Below are 19,636 nucleotides of genomic sequence, written 5' to 3'. Positions count from 1 at the left end.
CAAACTATAAAGTGTATGAAAGTTCTGAAAATTTTAAATTTAAGTTACATTTGAACATATCAATTTTACACAATTATAGTTCCAACAATTCATTATGACCAGAAGTACATAAAATAACAGCTTTTTCATTTTATTAACGTGATAGAGCATAATATGACATTATGCTCTATATATTACATACGTTTAATATCTTAATTGTGTACAGTTTAAATAATATTCAGACACAATTATTATTGTCCAGCAAAAAATTTTAGAAAAAAATACGAGATTTTAGTATAGTGATGTAACCAATACCGAGTATTAATAATTGTACACTATTATTATCTATATTTTATTTACATATATATTATAAAATAATATTGTATAAACGTATAGTAGTGTACTAGTGTGATACGAAAAATTAAATGTTCCAAATATCTGAATAATATTTATCTTGTGTTCAATTCACTGGCTTAATTCCCAATGCTCCGTGACTGGAGATTGGCAATGTAACCTTAATATAACGTACGTGTATCTACAAAATGTACGTAGTACGTACATATTATATTATTATGAATAAAATGAATATAATAAAATATTATAAATTTATAATTTTTAAATTATTATTATTATTACACTGTATACTATTTAAATTCGTAATTATATTATTAGGAGTCTACCAAAAAACATTTTGTAAGTATTAGTATATTAAATTATCCATCATAGGTGATGTAAGACATAGCAGAGTGATGTACAGATACGTTTTATAGTATGGAGAATTCAAGTATGAAATTTTCTTTTGCAAATTTTTGCATATTTTGAGGGTTTTTGCATATTTTGGGGGTTTTTACATATTTTATAGGTTTTTGCATGTATTATTATTAGTAAATTGTTTAACTTTTGACACTGAGCCAGTCAAGTACTCAAATAACAAATCTACATAGTCGACCGAACAATCTAAAAAAAATTACCAACTCAAGATGATAATTATAAAAGAATGAAAACTAAGTCATTATTATTATTTACTTATTTCTATATGGTTCTTTTTTTTTTTAGTAAATTGTTTGGCTAACAACAGTAAGCAACAGTAGTTGCTCAATTGACAAATATACACAAGCGATCAGTAGTTTTTAACGTTTTTAACTACACTAGTGAAGTTAAAATATTTACTGACAGTCTTAAGCCTGTATAAGTGGGAAGGAAAACGTGTGCGCAAACGGGTGACTGCACTAGAAATAATCTGTGCGCAAACGAGTTGTAAAAACGTGTTAAAATGAGTTGTAATTTTAGTAAATGTGCGCGAACCATGTGCACCCGTGCGGGATTACGGAAACTCGCACAAATAATGGTCAGAATGTCATTGGGTGGCGACGAAGTCTAGTTGCGGTGGCACGACGATACTGAACGAAATCCATATATATTATGTACATATATATCCTGACTGTGGCTGTGGTGGCGATGTATTATATTTATTTATTACTAGCTGTTCCGTCACGACGTTGCCCGTGCATTAGATGCGTTAATAATGTGTGAAGCTCACGTCGATCAAACGGTTTTCAAAGTGTATTCGAATAAATAAACGGGTTTAACAGTCGCAAATGCAATGGAAGCGAAATACATTAGACGGCAGCGGCGTTACTATTTAGAATGTACTATTATATATTTATTAATTTAATAAAAAATTCTAGTCGACCCTATACAATAGTTGCGTGTATTTTTATGACTTCACAGAGGAAAAACATAATCTCACTTCTCAGTATAACTTTATCAAAAAGTTTGGCCACCCCTGGACTCTAAAGTAATCTATTTACTTTCTTTGTTCACTCATCAACGTCCAGACCGAACCGCTGGGTCTAGAGTCTTGTACAGAAGGTCCTTAAAGCAATGTAGAGGCGCACTAAGAAAGGATTTTTCAAAATTCGACCTCTAAGGGGGTAAAAGGTTTTTTTATATAGCTATAGATATATGTATTTTTAATCTATACTATTAAATAAATAATATACATTATATTATATTATTATTTTACCAATAGAAAGCCACATTCTTTGTGAGTGTCATAAGCATACATTTAGTCCGCCACCGTCGTAATGTGCCACTGTCACCGTAATATTTGGTACTGTAGTCGGGCGGCGTCGTTAACCGCGCTTTTACAGCTAACCACCATGCCGCCAGAGTGGCCGAATAACGCGCGTATATAGTTGACTTATACCGACATAAGCAGTTTACTTATTGCAGCATTTTCTCCGTGCGTCGCAGTCGTCGTGTTCGACGATAAATGATAATACACGAGGTCGACGCACGGACGAACGGTGTATATTTTATGATGGCAGTGCAAATTACATACCAAAAGACGAATGGTGAATAATTGTCGGGCGGCTATACGTACATTTAACGCACCAAAACGAAATATTATTTTAAGTGTACCAATAAACTCGTCACTCGAACAATACCAACTAATTTTTAGTTATGTATATATTATCATTTATTTTTTCAACATTTATAAAACTTCTAAACGATTATAATTTTCTAACAAAAAAGAACATTATATGAGTACCTATAAGACCTAACATTCTTTTTCAAAATACTTTTAACTAAAAACATCCATTCAGCTATGTATTATTATATTCTCGACTAACGGTATACTACACCGAGCGTCAAGTTAAATCAGGTGCCGATGGTATTATGTTAAAAAACACTTCGATTAGACATAATAATAAATAATAGTAATTTATTATTGTCATTAATGTGTTGCTCTACGCATAAATGTAGTGAAATTGTCTGTGAAGTGCGCCGGACAAGCCGGACACATAATGTATATTATTATTGTATTTATATTATTTGATCATTTTAGCTTTAAACACAGGCATTATTAGTCTTAAATAGTTACTACCATTGATTATAAATACTATAAATTGCTCACTGACAGGTTTTTCGGTGTCGCGATTATTGGCGGATACCACCAGGATGCACAACATAGAAAGTTAGTTGTGGCGGATTTCACCGGGATCGATAGTGATTTTCGGTGGCGAGGATCAGTTTATTTATTATTGTGATTTGACATTTGTAGAGCGCAAATGTTTAGGCGTGTCCAGATCCAAAGTTCTTGATTATTGACTAGAACAGTGTTCTTCAACCGATGGGTCGCGTAAACTTAAAAATTGGGTCGCATAAGTCTTTTTTTTTTAAATAAAAATTAAATTTATAAAATTACATAAGGTAAAAAAATAATTGTTTAATTATTAAACTTAGAAAATTAATAAACGAAAATACCTACTAAAATGTAATTTTTATTTATTCAGTTTTAATAGTACATATACATTATATATTATTAATATACATTAAGCAATTTTAGCTTTTTTACAAAGCTTACGTGGATCACGAAAAATGTAGGCTTAAAAAATTGGGTCATGAGTCCAAAAAGGTTGAAGACCATTGATCTAAGCAATACCTTTATAAGGAGTTATTTATTTTTAATTTCCAGAAATTAAATAAAAATTATACTATTTTTCAAATACGAACGGACTGCGTCGCGCATCATTATCAGAGATGAAATTATACGCACTTCCACAAAATTCGTAATTGTTTATAATTTTTTGCCAACTGCAGTCGGCTGCTATACCGACACCGCCACGTACGGTGGCTGAAAATGATCTGGAGGATTCTTCCCTACTCTTAAGTGCCAGAAAACGTTATATCACCTACTAGATAAAAATGTTAAAGTCACGCTATCGCCTCCCTCATACTTTTTGGAGGGTTCTCAAGGTAATGTATTCTAAAATCTGATGAAATACACCGTATAATAAAATTTTTTGTACATAAAATAAAATATTAATATTAAGTATAATATATAATCATGTACCTTACCTGGCTCGCAGCTGCTGTATATGTATATGGTATATCTATACTACATAATATTATAAAGCTGAAGAGTTTGTTTGTTTGAACGCGCTAATTTCAGGAATTACTGAACCAATTTAAATGAAATTTGGTACATAAATATTTTAGACACTGAGAAAGGACATTTTAATACTAAAAAAGGGCTGTAAGGGGTTGAAGTAGGGGATGGTAATATGGTATATATTATAACACCGTAGCCGCACAGTAAAAAAATAAAAATAAAACATTTAAAGTAATTAGACATATTTTTAGTATCCTAGCAACCACTTAGAAGAAATAACAAACAATTATTAAACAATTAAAAATACATATATCTTTAGCTATATAAAAAAAATCCTTTTACCCCCTTAGAGGTCGAATTTTGAAAAATCCTTTCTCGGTGCGCCCTTACATTGCTTAAGGAACCTTGTACAAAATTTCAAGTATCTAGCCCAGCAGTTCGGTCGAGGCGTTGATGAGTGAATTACTAAATAAAAAATATAAAATTTAGTATTTTTTTCTCAGTATAAAATTATACTGAGAAATGAGAATAGGTTTTCCTTTATGGAATCATAAAAATACATACAACTATTGTATAGGGTCAACTGGAATTTTTTATTTAATTAATAAATAAATATATAATAGTTTATTGTAACTAATAACGTATTTCACTTCCAATGCATCTTGCGACTATTAAACACGTATTTATTCGAATACACTTTGAAAACCGTTTGATAGACGTGAGCTTTCCACGTTATTAATGCATCTAATACACGGGCAACGCCGTGACGGAACAGCTAGTATATAATATATATATTGTGCTGTAATATAATAAAGTGGCTGAAACAAAGAACTTTCTGAACACAATATGAATCCAAATGAATACAACACTGATTTAGCTCGTTAAAAAATGAGGTCCAGTTGTCGCTCGCAGAATCCAGTGTTAGGTGTTGCTGATGTGACTGGTGCACTGGTAAAAAAGATGACACGGTCGTACTGACCCGGGTGGTTGGTGGCTTTAGCATAGGTTTCTGCGTTTCTAAAAACTAGCATTCTCCTTGGCGGCAGATACCTTTATTCGGCCATTCCCTATCTCTAGAGGCATGTAAGAAAGTCATATGTACTGCATTTTATTGTCACAAATATGTGTCAGTTTTTATTTGACTCTACAATGCTAATCGTCCTTTTTATCAGTGATGAAGATTTATATAACTATATTGGAAGTAACCATTAACTGCGCGCCACAACTTGACCTAAGTTACCTTAAAAAATTAGATACATTGTATTTCTTCACGGTTAATTTTTGTTGATTTTCCTCCATAAAAAAGTTAACGTTTCATTCCATTATCTTCCAAACATTTTTTTGGACTAAAATCATTTCCTTTTTTTTTCAAATATTAAAATAGTTTGGTTTGTAGTGTTTTGTACAGTATGTCCGTATTATTAAGGGGGAGTAACACTATAGGAACTCAATATTTGTTGTATCTGTTGCTATTCGATTCTAGTCGCGAATCTGCAATTAAATGAAAAGAATTCATTAAAACAATATAATTGTTTAGTAATAATTCAGAGGTAATATATTAAAAAAAAAAAAAGTTTATATAATATAACTTAAGAACATATTAGACTGATTAGATTTATATCCTGTATTCCTGTTATGCACCCAACAACATTACGCGAATGAGGCATGGTTTACTGTAATACAATATCGAACTACTATAAATTATAAAAAGAATAAAGTAAATTGTACCTATTCAAATACTGGTACACTAATATGTTTTTAACTTTTCAAGTAGGAATTTATTGTGACAATTAATAATACACAGTGTAAATATGTGATAGAAGTCTCATTTTATTTTTTTAGTCATGTAATTAATATCATAAAGTACAAGTATGTTAATAATTTTTATTACATATTTTAATTGGATCTGATATAAAATAAAACATTTTTTATCACATAACTTAACATATACAGAATATGAAGTGCATATATATATAACTAATAATAAAAACAAACCGACATTGTGGCACGAGTTTAAAACATGTATTAGGTATATCTATAATAATAGTCATTGTGTAATACATTTTTAAACAAAACAACAGTTATAGAGTAACAAGTTTTATGGTATTATGTTAGAAAAATTTGTTTTGATTTAACTTAAAATTATTTATATAAATTCAACAACAATATTAAGTACTTTTATACAGTATACATAAATATAGTGTTTGATTTGATATTGTAAAATAATCTCTGGTTACAACAATACGCCACATATGCTTTTTTCATTTTAGCAATTTTATATCAAAAAGTGGGCAACACAATAATACCTATAGGAGCTAAATAAAACAGAAATATATCACAGGATAAAAACCTATATTCTATACAAGGTTTCATCGAATAAAACAAATAAAAAGCAATATTGAATTGCTGGCAAACAATGGTAAAATTTTAAATATTTCAAAGGTCATACAATACACGGAGCTGAGCAGAACAATTTTTTTTTTTAACGTGTATGTTAAAGGACTGAATACAAATATTTTCATGATATCACCTGGTACCCTATTTGGAATGAGTGTTTAATTAACAATTAAATAGTTAACACAGTGATATTGTCTTCCAAAATGTCACAAGAATGATTGGTCAACATAATATATAATATGATGTACAAGATTGTTTTCATTTTTACAAATAACATAATATTATGCTACCTATCCTACCGCTTACATTGGGATATTATAGATAGTAATAATGTTATTATTATATTAATCACAGTACATGGAATATTCATGGAACTTCGGGTTCTTGAATGGGTATGACACCAACTCCAACTCCTCCTTCATGGGCACACATGGAAGCGGCAAACGTCCAACAATCAGCTTTTGGGTCATACACTTCAACAGTGGGCAGATTCAAAAATCCATCATATCCACCAATGGCCCACAATTTTCCGGCATTGGCTACCAATGCCACACGACTCCTTGTTACATTCATCGAAGCCACAAATCTCCACCTACAGAACCATAATAGTCAATTAAAGTATACTATGATTAAACTTTGTTTTATAAGTCACTACTTGTCAGTCTGAGGATCATATTCTTCAACAGTTTGTAAAAACGTTGATCCATCATATCCACCACATGCATAAAGTTTACCATTCAATGTGGCCACTCCTAAGCGACAACGTTTCATTAACATAGGTGTTACAGATAGCCATTGACCTGTATATGTATCATACCGTTCAACCTATAAGTAAAAATATAATATTTATCATTAATGCAAAAATAATTGTAATAATTCTTATAATTTTTAAAGGGATAACGTTTATGGAATCATGTAGTTAGTATTAGTTTTGTAGAATTGCATAAAAATTAAATTTCACTCAAAATTGTATAATGAATTTTAAAGAATTTTTGCAGTTTCGTTACATATATTTTGTATATTTTATGAATTTTTTTTTAATGCATATTTTAGGTATATTTATGTCTGTTTAATTATATATACTTTAACCTTTAAATATACATAATTAAGTTTGCAATAGAAAAAGAAAGATGACTTAATTTATAAATCATATCTAAAAATAAAAATTGTTGATATAAGATTTTAGTTATTTAATTACTCTATTTAAATTTTGTAGATTATTATTTTATTTATTATACATTTTTTTTTACATTTATATGGCATATTCGATATTATGCAGATTTTAAAAATTTTTAGTGCATAACATATAGTATGAATAATTTACTTTTACTGTATCAACATACTGAGTCAAAAATACTTAGACCATCATGACCTCCAAGAATATAAATATAACCATCAAATGCGACAACGCCACCAGCACTTCGATGTTTTTGCATTGGTGTAATGATTGTCCAGCGATCTAAATCGGGCTGATAACATTCAACAATATTTAATGAACTAACTCCATCAAATCCTCCACACACATATAATCGATCATTTAAAGCAGCTGCTCCAAGGGCACTAAAATATAATACAATTTTAATTAGATTAATATTTTTATATGTGATAACTGAACAATTATATCCATAAATATATTTTAGAGAATCAAATTCTTGTTTCAATAAATTAAATCAGAATAGCTAACCTGCGCTTACGATGCATTGGTGAAACTATATTCCAAGATTTTGTTGTAGGATCAAATACTTCTACTGAAGATAATCTTTCAATTCCATTATAGCCTCCAAACGCATACAATTTGTTACTTAGTACCGCTACTCCAACTCTACTACGTAATATGCTCATGGCTTCTGCAAGCTCCCACCGTTCAGTCAAGGGATTATAAACTTCTACAGTACTTAATGAATCACCTAAAATCGAAAATGTTTCATATTTTATTATAAAGGTAAGATATTTTATCAAAATTATTTAAACACACAAATACCTGATTTTGTAAGTCCACCAACTGCATATATGTGTCCACAAATATAACTGACACAGCGAGGTCTAGTGCGAAAGCTTTGTAACAAAAGTCGTCTTTCGGGCATTAAATGGTAGTCTTTAGCTTCATCTAATAGATCTCTAAACAATAAATAAATAAATGTGATATATTCAACCTTGTTACAATATAACAAAATTCTAGGTAATAATTGTTGTAGATCAAAATTTGGTAGGAAGTATAAAGCATGTATAAATAAGTATATAATTTTAATAGTAACTGTCTTATTTAAATGTACTCATAAATTAATTGATAATATCTATTAATTAAAAATATTTTATTAAAATATTCTTATATGAACTGATTTTTATACAATTGTATACTGTTTCTTTAATCAATTGAAAAAATAAGAGAAGAAATAAAATGATGATATTTTTTTAATGTATTGTAACACCCACACTTGCAGTAATTGATTTTTAGACATTAGATATATTTTATAATATAATACTTTAAATCATATTAAGTGCATAGCTAAGTTAATATGAATGCAATATAATGAAAATTCTAAGTATCATTATGCATTACCAATAAAATAAAATAATTGATATTTATAGATCCAGGAACACTTATATAGGTACTGCAACAATTTATAACCTGCATTCATGAGATGATCTAATTAATTCTTCGGTAGCAACTCGATCAGCCAAGTAATGAGGTGAAAGTAATGGCAATCTTACAGCAGCAAGCAATTGAGGAAAACAATCTTGTCTCGATTCTTCTTGTTTCACCCAGCGAATAGTTGCTTCGAATACCTAAAAAAAATTTGAATAGGTATTTATTCTATTGAGATTTTACTTAATTATTATAAAATCAAATTACCTGTTCTTCAGATGCTTGTAATTCATCTTTATTGACTATATCTATTATTTCAGAAATATTGAGATTTAAGAAATCCTCAGACAATGATATATCAGGAAAATACTGAGCTATATATCTATTAGCATCAGTCATTAAGCCATAACACCCTAATGAATCAGCTAATGTACGTACTTTTAAAACATTATTTTGATGAAACCTAAAATTTAAAACATTATTGTACATAATATTAAGTAAATAAACCATAAGTCTAAAATACATATTCAGAATTTATTTGAATTTTTAACTTTAGGTTTATGTATATTGATACATATTTTTTAAATATAATATGATAATTTAATTGTTAAAAATTTATTTCACATTTATATTAAAGTTTTTAAATATGATTATAATTATATTATTGTAATTAATTATTATATTTTTTAATTTTTAAAAATTCAATAATTGTTACAATAATATTAATATTAATTTTATTATTTTAATATAAAACTATATAATAAGTACCTGTGCAAATATTAAAATAACATAGTAATAATAATTTATTAGCCATATGTAGTTACATAACAGTAGTTTAAACAAAATTGTCGAGTATAATGGCTCAATGAGGAAATCTTTTGTTTGTGAAATTGGAGTACTAATATTCCAAGTAATTAAAATAGTATAAACATTAAAAAATTAAGAATAATAATGGAAACATTAAAAGACAAAAAATAAATATATATATATAAGTAAAAAATCAAAAAATCAATAGATTGTTATTATAATTTAATAAAAGGTAATTAGATTTACATCATACACATTATATTTCATATAATTGGTTATGAATTTATAAGCCAAATTTTAACATGATTTTTGTATTGATTATAGGATTTACAATTTATGATATGCAATGGTGCTTTATTCAGTATGTTAAAATCTACATGGGAAAAACATAGACTTGCTTTAATCGTGCGGGTAATAGGGATCTATATATTTGTTTATTGCCTTCTATTGTAGTAAGTTGGTTTTAAATTAATTAGATTCATTTTATATACAAAATAAAGGGAATTTCTTTGGAATAATTTTTGTACTGAGAAAACATTAAATTCTTTAAATAATTGTGTAGGATATATTTATTTTTTTATTATTATGTTTTTTATAGTATAAAATTCTGTAGTTAACTTGATCTTACAGATTGCACAAAAACTTTAATACTAGAACTTTATTGGCTTAAATTAAATAATGTTATTTACTTTTAAGTTACCTTCTTTACCTCAATAACATAAATAATCTCATGATTGAAATAATGTATTGTGAATGTAATCATTTAACCACAAATTACAAAAATAATTTTATTAATTTTTAGTACTATAAAAAATATAATAGATTTTCAAGAAAAATGTAATATGTATAGACTTATATAAGTCAGTGACAGATACAGGTAGGTACGTTTTATTAGTATACTACACATATAATTCCTTGAATAATCAAAAATTAATTGATACGCTTAACAAATACTTAATTTTTTTTCTTGAAAATCTTAATATACATTTTTATAGTTACAAATTATTATTTTTATTGTACCAACTAGTAGTATTATCTCTTATTATGTGAAATACTTTACAATATTTAAAAATGCATCTCCCGAAAACCATTTAATTACAAATAGCTGTTGAGTAAAATGTAACCACAAATAATTAAATTTTAATTACCTTTCTTTAATGAATGTCGCACATGCATTTCGCACCCATTTCAATTGCAAAAATGAGGCTCCAATTAATAGAGACTGAACATTATTAACATTTATTGATATTCGACCACTGTATGCAAAATTAATCAAGGCTTCTAATGCTCTTTAGTTAAAAAAAAAATTAAATATCATTTATAGGTAGCTTTTTTTTAATAATTGTTAAACAAATCTTACTCAGGATCAATTCCATGCATCACAATATCTTTTTGGGTACTTTCAATCATGTTGTGTGTAAACATAGCATTAAAATACGGTACTGTGGCGGCTAACACTACACGATGGGCACTAAACGACATATTTTCTACCTAAATAAAAAAAAAAAATAGTTCCATACCTTACAGATAATGAACAATTTAGCAATTTACTATAAATGTAATTACTTTCAACGTGACATCGCATAGTTTTCCCATACGACGTATGCCCTCAATGGCCGAAAAACTCTGAGAGAACAGATCGGCCTGATGATATACAAAATATTCGCTTTCGATCGATGACGATTTCGGGAACGGTATCTTAATTGAAGAATGCAATTTGGCCGGATTGAACGTCATGTTTTGCTGATCAATCGTCGTCAGTGCCATCTCGAAAAGCATCAGTCTGTCTTTAAAAGACGTTTACTCAGAAACTGACAGTAACGCCAAAACAAAAATCTACCAGCAATCACTCAGTCGAAACAGATCGTTTAAAGTTAATACGTTATAGTCGATAATATGGAAAATCGGTAATTAAGATAATTAAACATGTATAATGCATTGATAGCTAAAACGTTACATTCTTACATTTTATGTGAAATCATGTCAAATATTATATCATCACTTTAAGTTAAATGAGAAGGGAAACCCTTGACTAAATGGCACATCGACATCGCGTATTTAATATTCATGTAAACCATAGACCTTATCGAATATCACGACAGCACGACAGACTTACAAACTGATATTTCAAAATGGCAAACTTTTGAGGCTTGAACAATATAATGAATCAACGTAAAATACAAATTTAAATTCAATGTTATGGAGACAGTTGTAGCGGGCAGCAATATTATTGTAGTAAGAAAGTACTTACTTATCTACGGGTTTTGTACATTGATATCAATAACGGCGTAACTACTTTTTGTTTCAAAGTCACTTTGTACGAACATCGAAAATGTGCGCCATATTTTTGTACAGATAACCCATTAATAATATATCGTGGTTCGACGGCTCGACGCTTATTTATTCCAACGACCAATTGTTCCAAAATCTATTAATGCTATTAACTAATACTTACAGTATTTTTTTTTGTAATTTGTTTAAAATAATGTTCATTGAGTATTGACCATATTGTTTTTACTATATTTATTGCCTTGTGTATTTGTTTCAAAATACAATTTTGATTGTTTTTTTATTACGCGGTACGCTAAATATTTTCCAAGTTAAGAACAAATGTCTATATTTAAACACCTGTGAGAAATGACGATTTACCGAGAACGTATAAAGCCTGGGATTAGAGGGATTAGAGAGCCTCCGGGCTCCGGTCAAAACAAAACCCTTTTAATTTGATTTACAAAAGCAGGACGTTTAGATCTGCAATTTCGAATTCCCATGTAATACTGGAGAAAAAATTATCAGTCAATTTTAATAAAATGTAAATTGTTGAACAAATGTTGAGTAATTATTTTATATTATGGCAATTGGCAACGACAATATTAATTAAATATTGCATTGTAGACTTATATAGCCAATAAAAAAATAAAACGCAAAGCTCTAAAGCAACAGTAGAAAATTATTTCCACAAATTATTGTTCAATGCTCACACGAGTATATAATCAGTTATAGGTTATACCTACAAATGAGTAGTAATCAAAGAAAAAAAAATTAGAAACACCTTATAGGTTCCGAATAAACATTTAAAAATATTTTTATAGAATATCTATCTACTAAATGATTATTTTTCACCTAATAAATATGATTAAAAACTCTTTAAGTATAGATACTTTTTACATATCAGTTTACTACTATCTCATAGACTTACAAAAAAAAAAAAAAAAACCAAGAAATTCACGAAAGATATACTTTGAATTAAAACTTATTAATATCAAAAAATGTTTAAATGCCCGCTCTTAGAGGCTTAAGTAACTGTTCTTGTGACGTCGATTGTGAATCTAGGAAAAATATCCAAAGAAAAAATAATTAGACAAAATACACGTGGAAATATAATACACAAAAGAAAAATTACTCGACAAATTAATAATAATTAAAAACATATTCAATATAATAATATAATAATTATAAATGTATGATATGGTATGTATATTTGTTTATAGGTACCTACCTTCTATAAATTATAATTGCAGAACTGTATAAAAAAATACATATTTTAATAGATGATAATTTTAATTTCTTAATAACATTAAAAATGTAAATTGTTACGTTAGTATATTCAATACTTTAAATTTTTAAATGCCTTATTAAAATAATATTTACTGCAAATTAACAATGTTAAAAGTTCAAAATAATGTATGTATATTATTATTTTATCAATAAGTTTGTTCAGAAAATATTCTACTTACAACTGTCTAGAATAGGTATTCATTAAACTCGTATTTTTATTCAATAGACCAAGGCGTTACAAAAAACCTGAAAGCTCATTATCGGAATTAAACTAGTTTAATACCTACCTACGTAACACATATTGATCAATATTGAAAATCAGAACCAAGAAAAATTTGGAACCTTTCCCCTTTGACATGCCTCCTCCTCATCTACCAGTCGGTTAGTGATACATGAATAATATGAATAAATTAATTATTATTTAATTCAATTCACGGATGTTTTTGATGCTGCATGCCGGTATTTGTATTGTTAAATTAGTGTCTACCAATATGTATAATACAGTTTAATAATAACAATCATCTATACATTATAAAAATTAATTGATATTCATAGCGATTTATTTATTTTTTTTTTTTATTTATGGTATGAGGTTGCACAGCACCAAATTATTTAAAATAGTTTCTTCTCATCGTAAAAATAAATTTGCATGTTTTACTAAATTTTATTTACAGTACCCACCTACTATATTATTTTAAAGTATTATTATCTTCTCCTCGACAATGTTTATTTATTGTATTGGTTTGAATTTTGTATTTATTGATTTACCCATTTATTATAGTTTTATAATAATAATTTTATTATAATAATTACCTTCCTATTGTTAATAGTTTTTGATATAATGTTTGTTTGGTGAAATAAAACCCACTCCCTATTAGTATAAATTAAAATATAATTCAACTATTTCAACTACCTAATTAATGTATTTATTACATTTTGTTAAAAAAATAATTAAGTATTTACACCTATTGACAAATAGTAAATATGTAGTATTAGTTTAAGTACAAAATATAAAATGGAATTTTAAAATAAACTCGGAATATGAAATTCCAACTGTAAAAATGTATTTAAAATGCATACTACCCTATCCATTTTTCCCAAATATTGTTAATCATCATAATTATTATTTTATTAACTTTTCAGGTGTATTCATAATTTTTAATTTTAATTTTAAATTTAAACTGTAACAAATGATTCATGATTTGTATTTACTATTTTATGCTATGATGATTGTAAAGATGCCTAGTTCACCTATAATTATGAAATAATTTAATTTTTGTTTAAACTTACTGTCAAATTAAAATGTTAACATAGGTTTATTTAAATATTTTAACGAATTAGGGTGCTTAATTTGCATATGGTTTTTTCGCTAAATTTAATAATACTTTTAATAATTTTACATTATCATAAATCATAATATCTAATTCACTAAACATTTTATTTTTATAGCGTTGACCTACGATTTCGAAAAAAATTGTAAATCAATAAGTTTCGGTTGCACATACCTACCCATCATTAAAATTATTTTTTTTTTTGAGACGACGCATACTCATCCAAGATAAATAGTATATACGCTAATCTCGAAGCCCATATAAGTAAAATATAAATAAATATCAATATGCCGATAACATGTATAGGTTAGATAAATTAAAATTACATGTTTTAGAATTGATGAATTTCTTATATTATACTTAGGATTAAGTTATTGCAACTGATTATCATTAAATCATCAAGACGACCATCTGTTTATCGAGGTCTGAAATTATTTTTCATAAAATAAATACATTTTTGAAATACCTGCTTTTACACTATAATATTTATGGTCATTATTATTTTTAACGTAAAATTCACTTGGACAAACTAATCCAATACTGTTCACACTGTAAGTCGCGTTCGGGGCTTGATTACATTTTTCTTTAAGTCCATTATGTTTTCCTGGATTGTGATAATTTCTATATCACCCTGCTGGTATTAGAAATTAATAGATATTAGCTTTATTAGGAAAGAAAAGTATTGCTTCTTCGCAAACCTATTTTCTCTGTTTGAAGGTCGAACATGTAAAGGAAAACAATACATTTTTAAAATGTATACTACATTATTAAACATCTCAAATATAGAATTTATACACAGTGAACAAAAATAAAAAATTTATCGAATATACCTATAAGATTATAAATTTGGATTTAAAAAAAGTTAGCACTTTGGACATGTGTTCAAAGAACAATAGGTATTATTTGAAAATAAATAATTTAAAAACAATTGTTTATAAAAGTATAATACATAACCATAAAAAAAACAATAATAAAAATCTTAACAAATAGAAACTAATATCAATAACTCACAACGAAAAGCTCAAGAAATATTGCATACATGACTAGCAAAATTTACGGTCTTTTTTAGTCTTTTTGGCGCATTTTATTCATTTTTGTAATTTTTTTTTACATATATTTGAGTTTTGGATTCTGAATGGAATGATAAATGTATTAATATAACAATGTGTGTGTGTGTGTGTGTTTTTTTTTTTTGTGTCTGTTATTGCGTTTTAGAGAAGTAATAGTGATATGATTTTTGCCTTCGGCACTTCTTTGAAAAATAAAAATAATCGAGTTGGTACTTTAAGGGGTCAAAAGTAAAAAATTACCAGTAGTTTTCAAAAGCATCAGGAAAACCCCCCAAAAAAGTTACGGAAAAACAAGTATTTTTACGCATAACCAGTTTTCGAAAAAATTGATTTTTTTATTTAAATACTTGACATTTTCACAAAATGTATATATTAGCGTTATCTGTTTACAATAAAATTTTAAAAATATTTTGATTTTTTTAAGCTATTTATAGACAATTTAAATTTTTGATAAAAAAATTTGGCATTCCGAAAACCTTTAAAATTTAATAGAAAGTTTATTGTAAGTTGTAAAAAAATAAAAAATCGTTAGTCACAATTTTGGTTTATAAGCATTTATAAAATTCAAATGTTTACGAAATATGTCAAATTAACGATTTAAAATATTTCTTATTATTCAAAAAGTATAAGTTGTAGAAACTTGAAACATGGTTAACGGCAGTATTGCCAGTATTTTATTATTTTGAACATTTTGGTTTACTTCAAAATAGAACAATGAAACTGGATAAAATGATGCGACTTCCATTGCAAAATTATTTGATTTGATCGCCGATACAGATTTAGAATTAAATTTAGTTTATATAAAATCAAACTAAGGAAAGAACTACGCTATATGTCAGAATATATTATAGAATATGTTGATAAAGATATTCTCAACAGAATTTATTCTGAACTTCTGAAGACATCTTAGACATCATTAATAAAATAATAAATTAGGAGATAGGAGCCCAGTATTAGGTAGAATGTAATAATTTTAAAATTAAAAAATAAATAAATGATTTTAAAAATCTGTTTTGTTGAACATTGTTCTTTTTTATATGGTACCTAATATAATTTATCTAATAATTTACTTGTGAGTGACTTTTTTTTTCATGTGGAGCCCCTTTTTTAAAATTTCGTGGTAGGCTAAAAATGGCCTATCCGGCCATGGAGGTAAGTAGGAATTTTTAAATTAAACCGATTTTCAAGAACATCGATTTTGGTTTGTTTTTTTTTTTTTTTTGCTGTACATTGAGTGTCAAGTAGTACAGTATTATAAGTATTTTAGATTTAATTTCAATGATTTAAAGAGAAAAAATCAAAATTTTATTTCATGGAGATGGCTTAAATAATATTAAAAGATAGTCTTTCGACATGATGTAAACTCGACATCTGGCCAAAATTAGTGTAAATCACCAACAAAAATTGGCTTTATAATATAACTATTGTAATAAATTCAGAAGTTGTGGAAAAAAGAATACTTATCATAATTATATGTACAGAGAGACAAATAAAGTATGTTCTACATTAATTTTTTTATAAATTATTTTAAAAAGTAAAATAAAGCAAATACCGTGTCCCTTGATCAATATTACCACTATTTAAATTTGTTTTCAGATTCCTATTATTTTCGTGTGTTAAATTGATAATTACACACTTATACTACAAAAATTATAAAAAATTTATATTTAATACAATTTATCACATATTTTCAGATCAGGTTATAGTTACATATTTCTGTAAATTTAAACAAATTGAACAAAAGAATATAGGAAAAAAGAAAATATAGTATAAACTAGATAGTATTATGATGTTGTTAAAGAAAAAACTTCAGTTCAAGTTTATGGAAATAATATCGAATGTATGATTTTCAAAATGCAATAATTAAACAAACAAATTTAGTTTTGGGATTTTAAAACTAGAGAACAAAAAATATTTTCTTACGTGAGAGAATTACAACCGTTTGGCGTATAACAATATATTATAGTATTATACTGATACACTTGTGTAAACAATCGGCAGATTTTTAACAAATAAAAACTAACTCCTTTATTAGAAAATAACAGCTTCATTAACTTTTCAAATAATTAATACTTTACTGTCTTTACTTAAACACAAGAACGTTAAAGCAACTCATAGCAGCGCAGGTCACCTGATCTTTCTAAAACACACCTGATTTACTCTCACTAAGCAACAACATCTGTAGCGTTGGTGACAAGACCAGTAACTTGTATTTAATATTTAGTATTTAAACTATTTTTTAGAAACTACAAATGTTGATAGATAAATATTAATTTCTTAAATTTTTAAATCATCACCATAGCCAATCTTCCAAACCAACTACTGAATTTTGATTTCAATATTTTCTGACAAAATATCATCCACTAGCTAATATAAACAGTGAAATAGAAGGATTCTCTTTTGAAAACCCAAAAGTTTGTATCTCTACAAGACAAATTAAAATAATTCAAACATTTGATAAAACTGTGATGAATAAAGGAGCATGTGTGCTTACTGAATTACCCTGTATAATAATATATACAGTGTACATTTTATAAGAATGTAGTTTATTTTAATATCTAATTACAATAATATGACACAAAACAGCTTTACAACATTCAAAATTCGAATACAACTGTCGTACGTCGGTATGGATAAGATGAAAATTAAGCACAAAATATACATGAGATGAAGTAATAGTTTAATATTAATGTAATAATACATATAATGGAATTAGTGCATCGGTTATACAATGTAATTGTTCAATAATTTATCGAATACATTAATAATTTAGATTAATTATACAATAGAATTGAGCAATAATAATATAATTTAGGTTATATATTTTTTTTTTATCGACAAACAAATTTTGGTTTAACGGTTGACAAATAAATAAACATATTCAATATAAATAATTAATTTATAATTTTCAACAGAATGCATCAACCTTATAATATTATACCGACCGCAGAAATACAATATTTTATTTAACATTCGAGTATTAAATGATAGGTAATGATTATATATTATTATAGGTATTATAATAGCCAACTGATTTTACACCGAGTTTGAATGACAAAGAGAAGTTAAATGTAAACCAAATTTATTCCGTAATATATCTATATGATATGAGATTATGTATTGCTGCAAAAGTAGAACTTAATATAGTGTAATTAATATTTTACGAGAAATACAAGGTAAGTAGGAATTTTTAAATTAAACCAATTTTCAAGTGTGAGCCCACAACCAACACTGACTTTATATTGTCATCTTTTAACTTTATAAATTTATAATAGGTATATTTACTCTACAACCAAAATTGAGCGAGTCTTACTCAGACTGCGTAAACGAATTTTGTCTATCAATCGTACGTGTGTAAGACGGAGATAACACATACGGGTGCGACGTCCTCATCCTAACTCTTAAGCAATACTATGATTGAATTATTTTCAGATATTGTAGGTATATCTACTAGAAATGCGATACTTCAAATATGATTCTGGTACTTTATTTAATTACTCCACATGAAGACTGATACAACAGAACAAATAGAATCAAAAAGTCAAAAAAATTATTATCATTATATATTATATTATAAAACATTCTTTTATAGAAAGTACAGTAATTTCACTACTGGTCAATGAAACGGCATTACATGATTTGGGCTCTGGTTTGCGAATTTCTTCAGCCTGCTAAAAAAAAAAAATAAATCATATTAAATATACAGGACGATAACATTGCATATAAACTAGTACATCTGTTTAAAAATTATAAATGTGTTACACTAATAACCATTTCACTACTAAGTATACTACTAAGTTCTCTTATGTTTTATGTATTATTATTACAAAATAAATAATTTGTACATCTTTAAACTTTGATATAAGAATAAAAAATATTGACTGCCAAATATGTTAACAACATAGCTGGTGTTTTGTACTCGGTTCGTCAGAATTAACAAATTTTGTTCTTTTTCTATATTTTGCAATTCATCTCCTTTATTTTCTGGTATGTCATGCTTGCACGTTTC

General features: G+C 27.1%; 1 protein-coding gene across 1 annotated transcript; it reads right to left on the bottom strand.

The window, feature by feature from the left end:
- Positions 1 to 5,859: 5,859 nt before the first annotated feature.
- Positions 5,860 to 11,906, bottom strand: LOC113551509 (kelch-like protein 18). Its single transcript, XM_026953778.1, has 10 exons — positions 11,235 to 11,906; positions 11,029 to 11,159; positions 10,817 to 10,957; positions 9,129 to 9,324; positions 8,904 to 9,061; positions 8,256 to 8,392; positions 7,959 to 8,181; positions 7,618 to 7,834; positions 6,930 to 7,099; positions 5,860 to 6,866 (listed from the first exon to the last, which is right to left on the bottom strand). Exons 1-10 carry the CDS (start codon positions 11,445 to 11,447, stop codon positions 6,641 to 6,643), a joined length of 1,812 nt encoding a protein of 603 aa, XP_026809579.1. The 5' UTR covers positions 11,448 to 11,906; the 3' UTR covers positions 5,860 to 6,640.
- Positions 11,907 to 19,636: the final 7,730 nt, after the last annotated feature.

This window comes from Rhopalosiphum maidis, chromosome 2 (genome assembly GCF_003676215.2).
Source record: "Rhopalosiphum maidis isolate BTI-1 chromosome 2, ASM367621v3, whole genome shotgun sequence".
In the NCBI taxonomy this organism is placed as follows: Eukaryota; Metazoa; Arthropoda; class Insecta; order Hemiptera; family Aphididae; genus Rhopalosiphum; species Rhopalosiphum maidis.
This window is presented reverse-complemented; position numbering and strand designations above follow the sequence as displayed.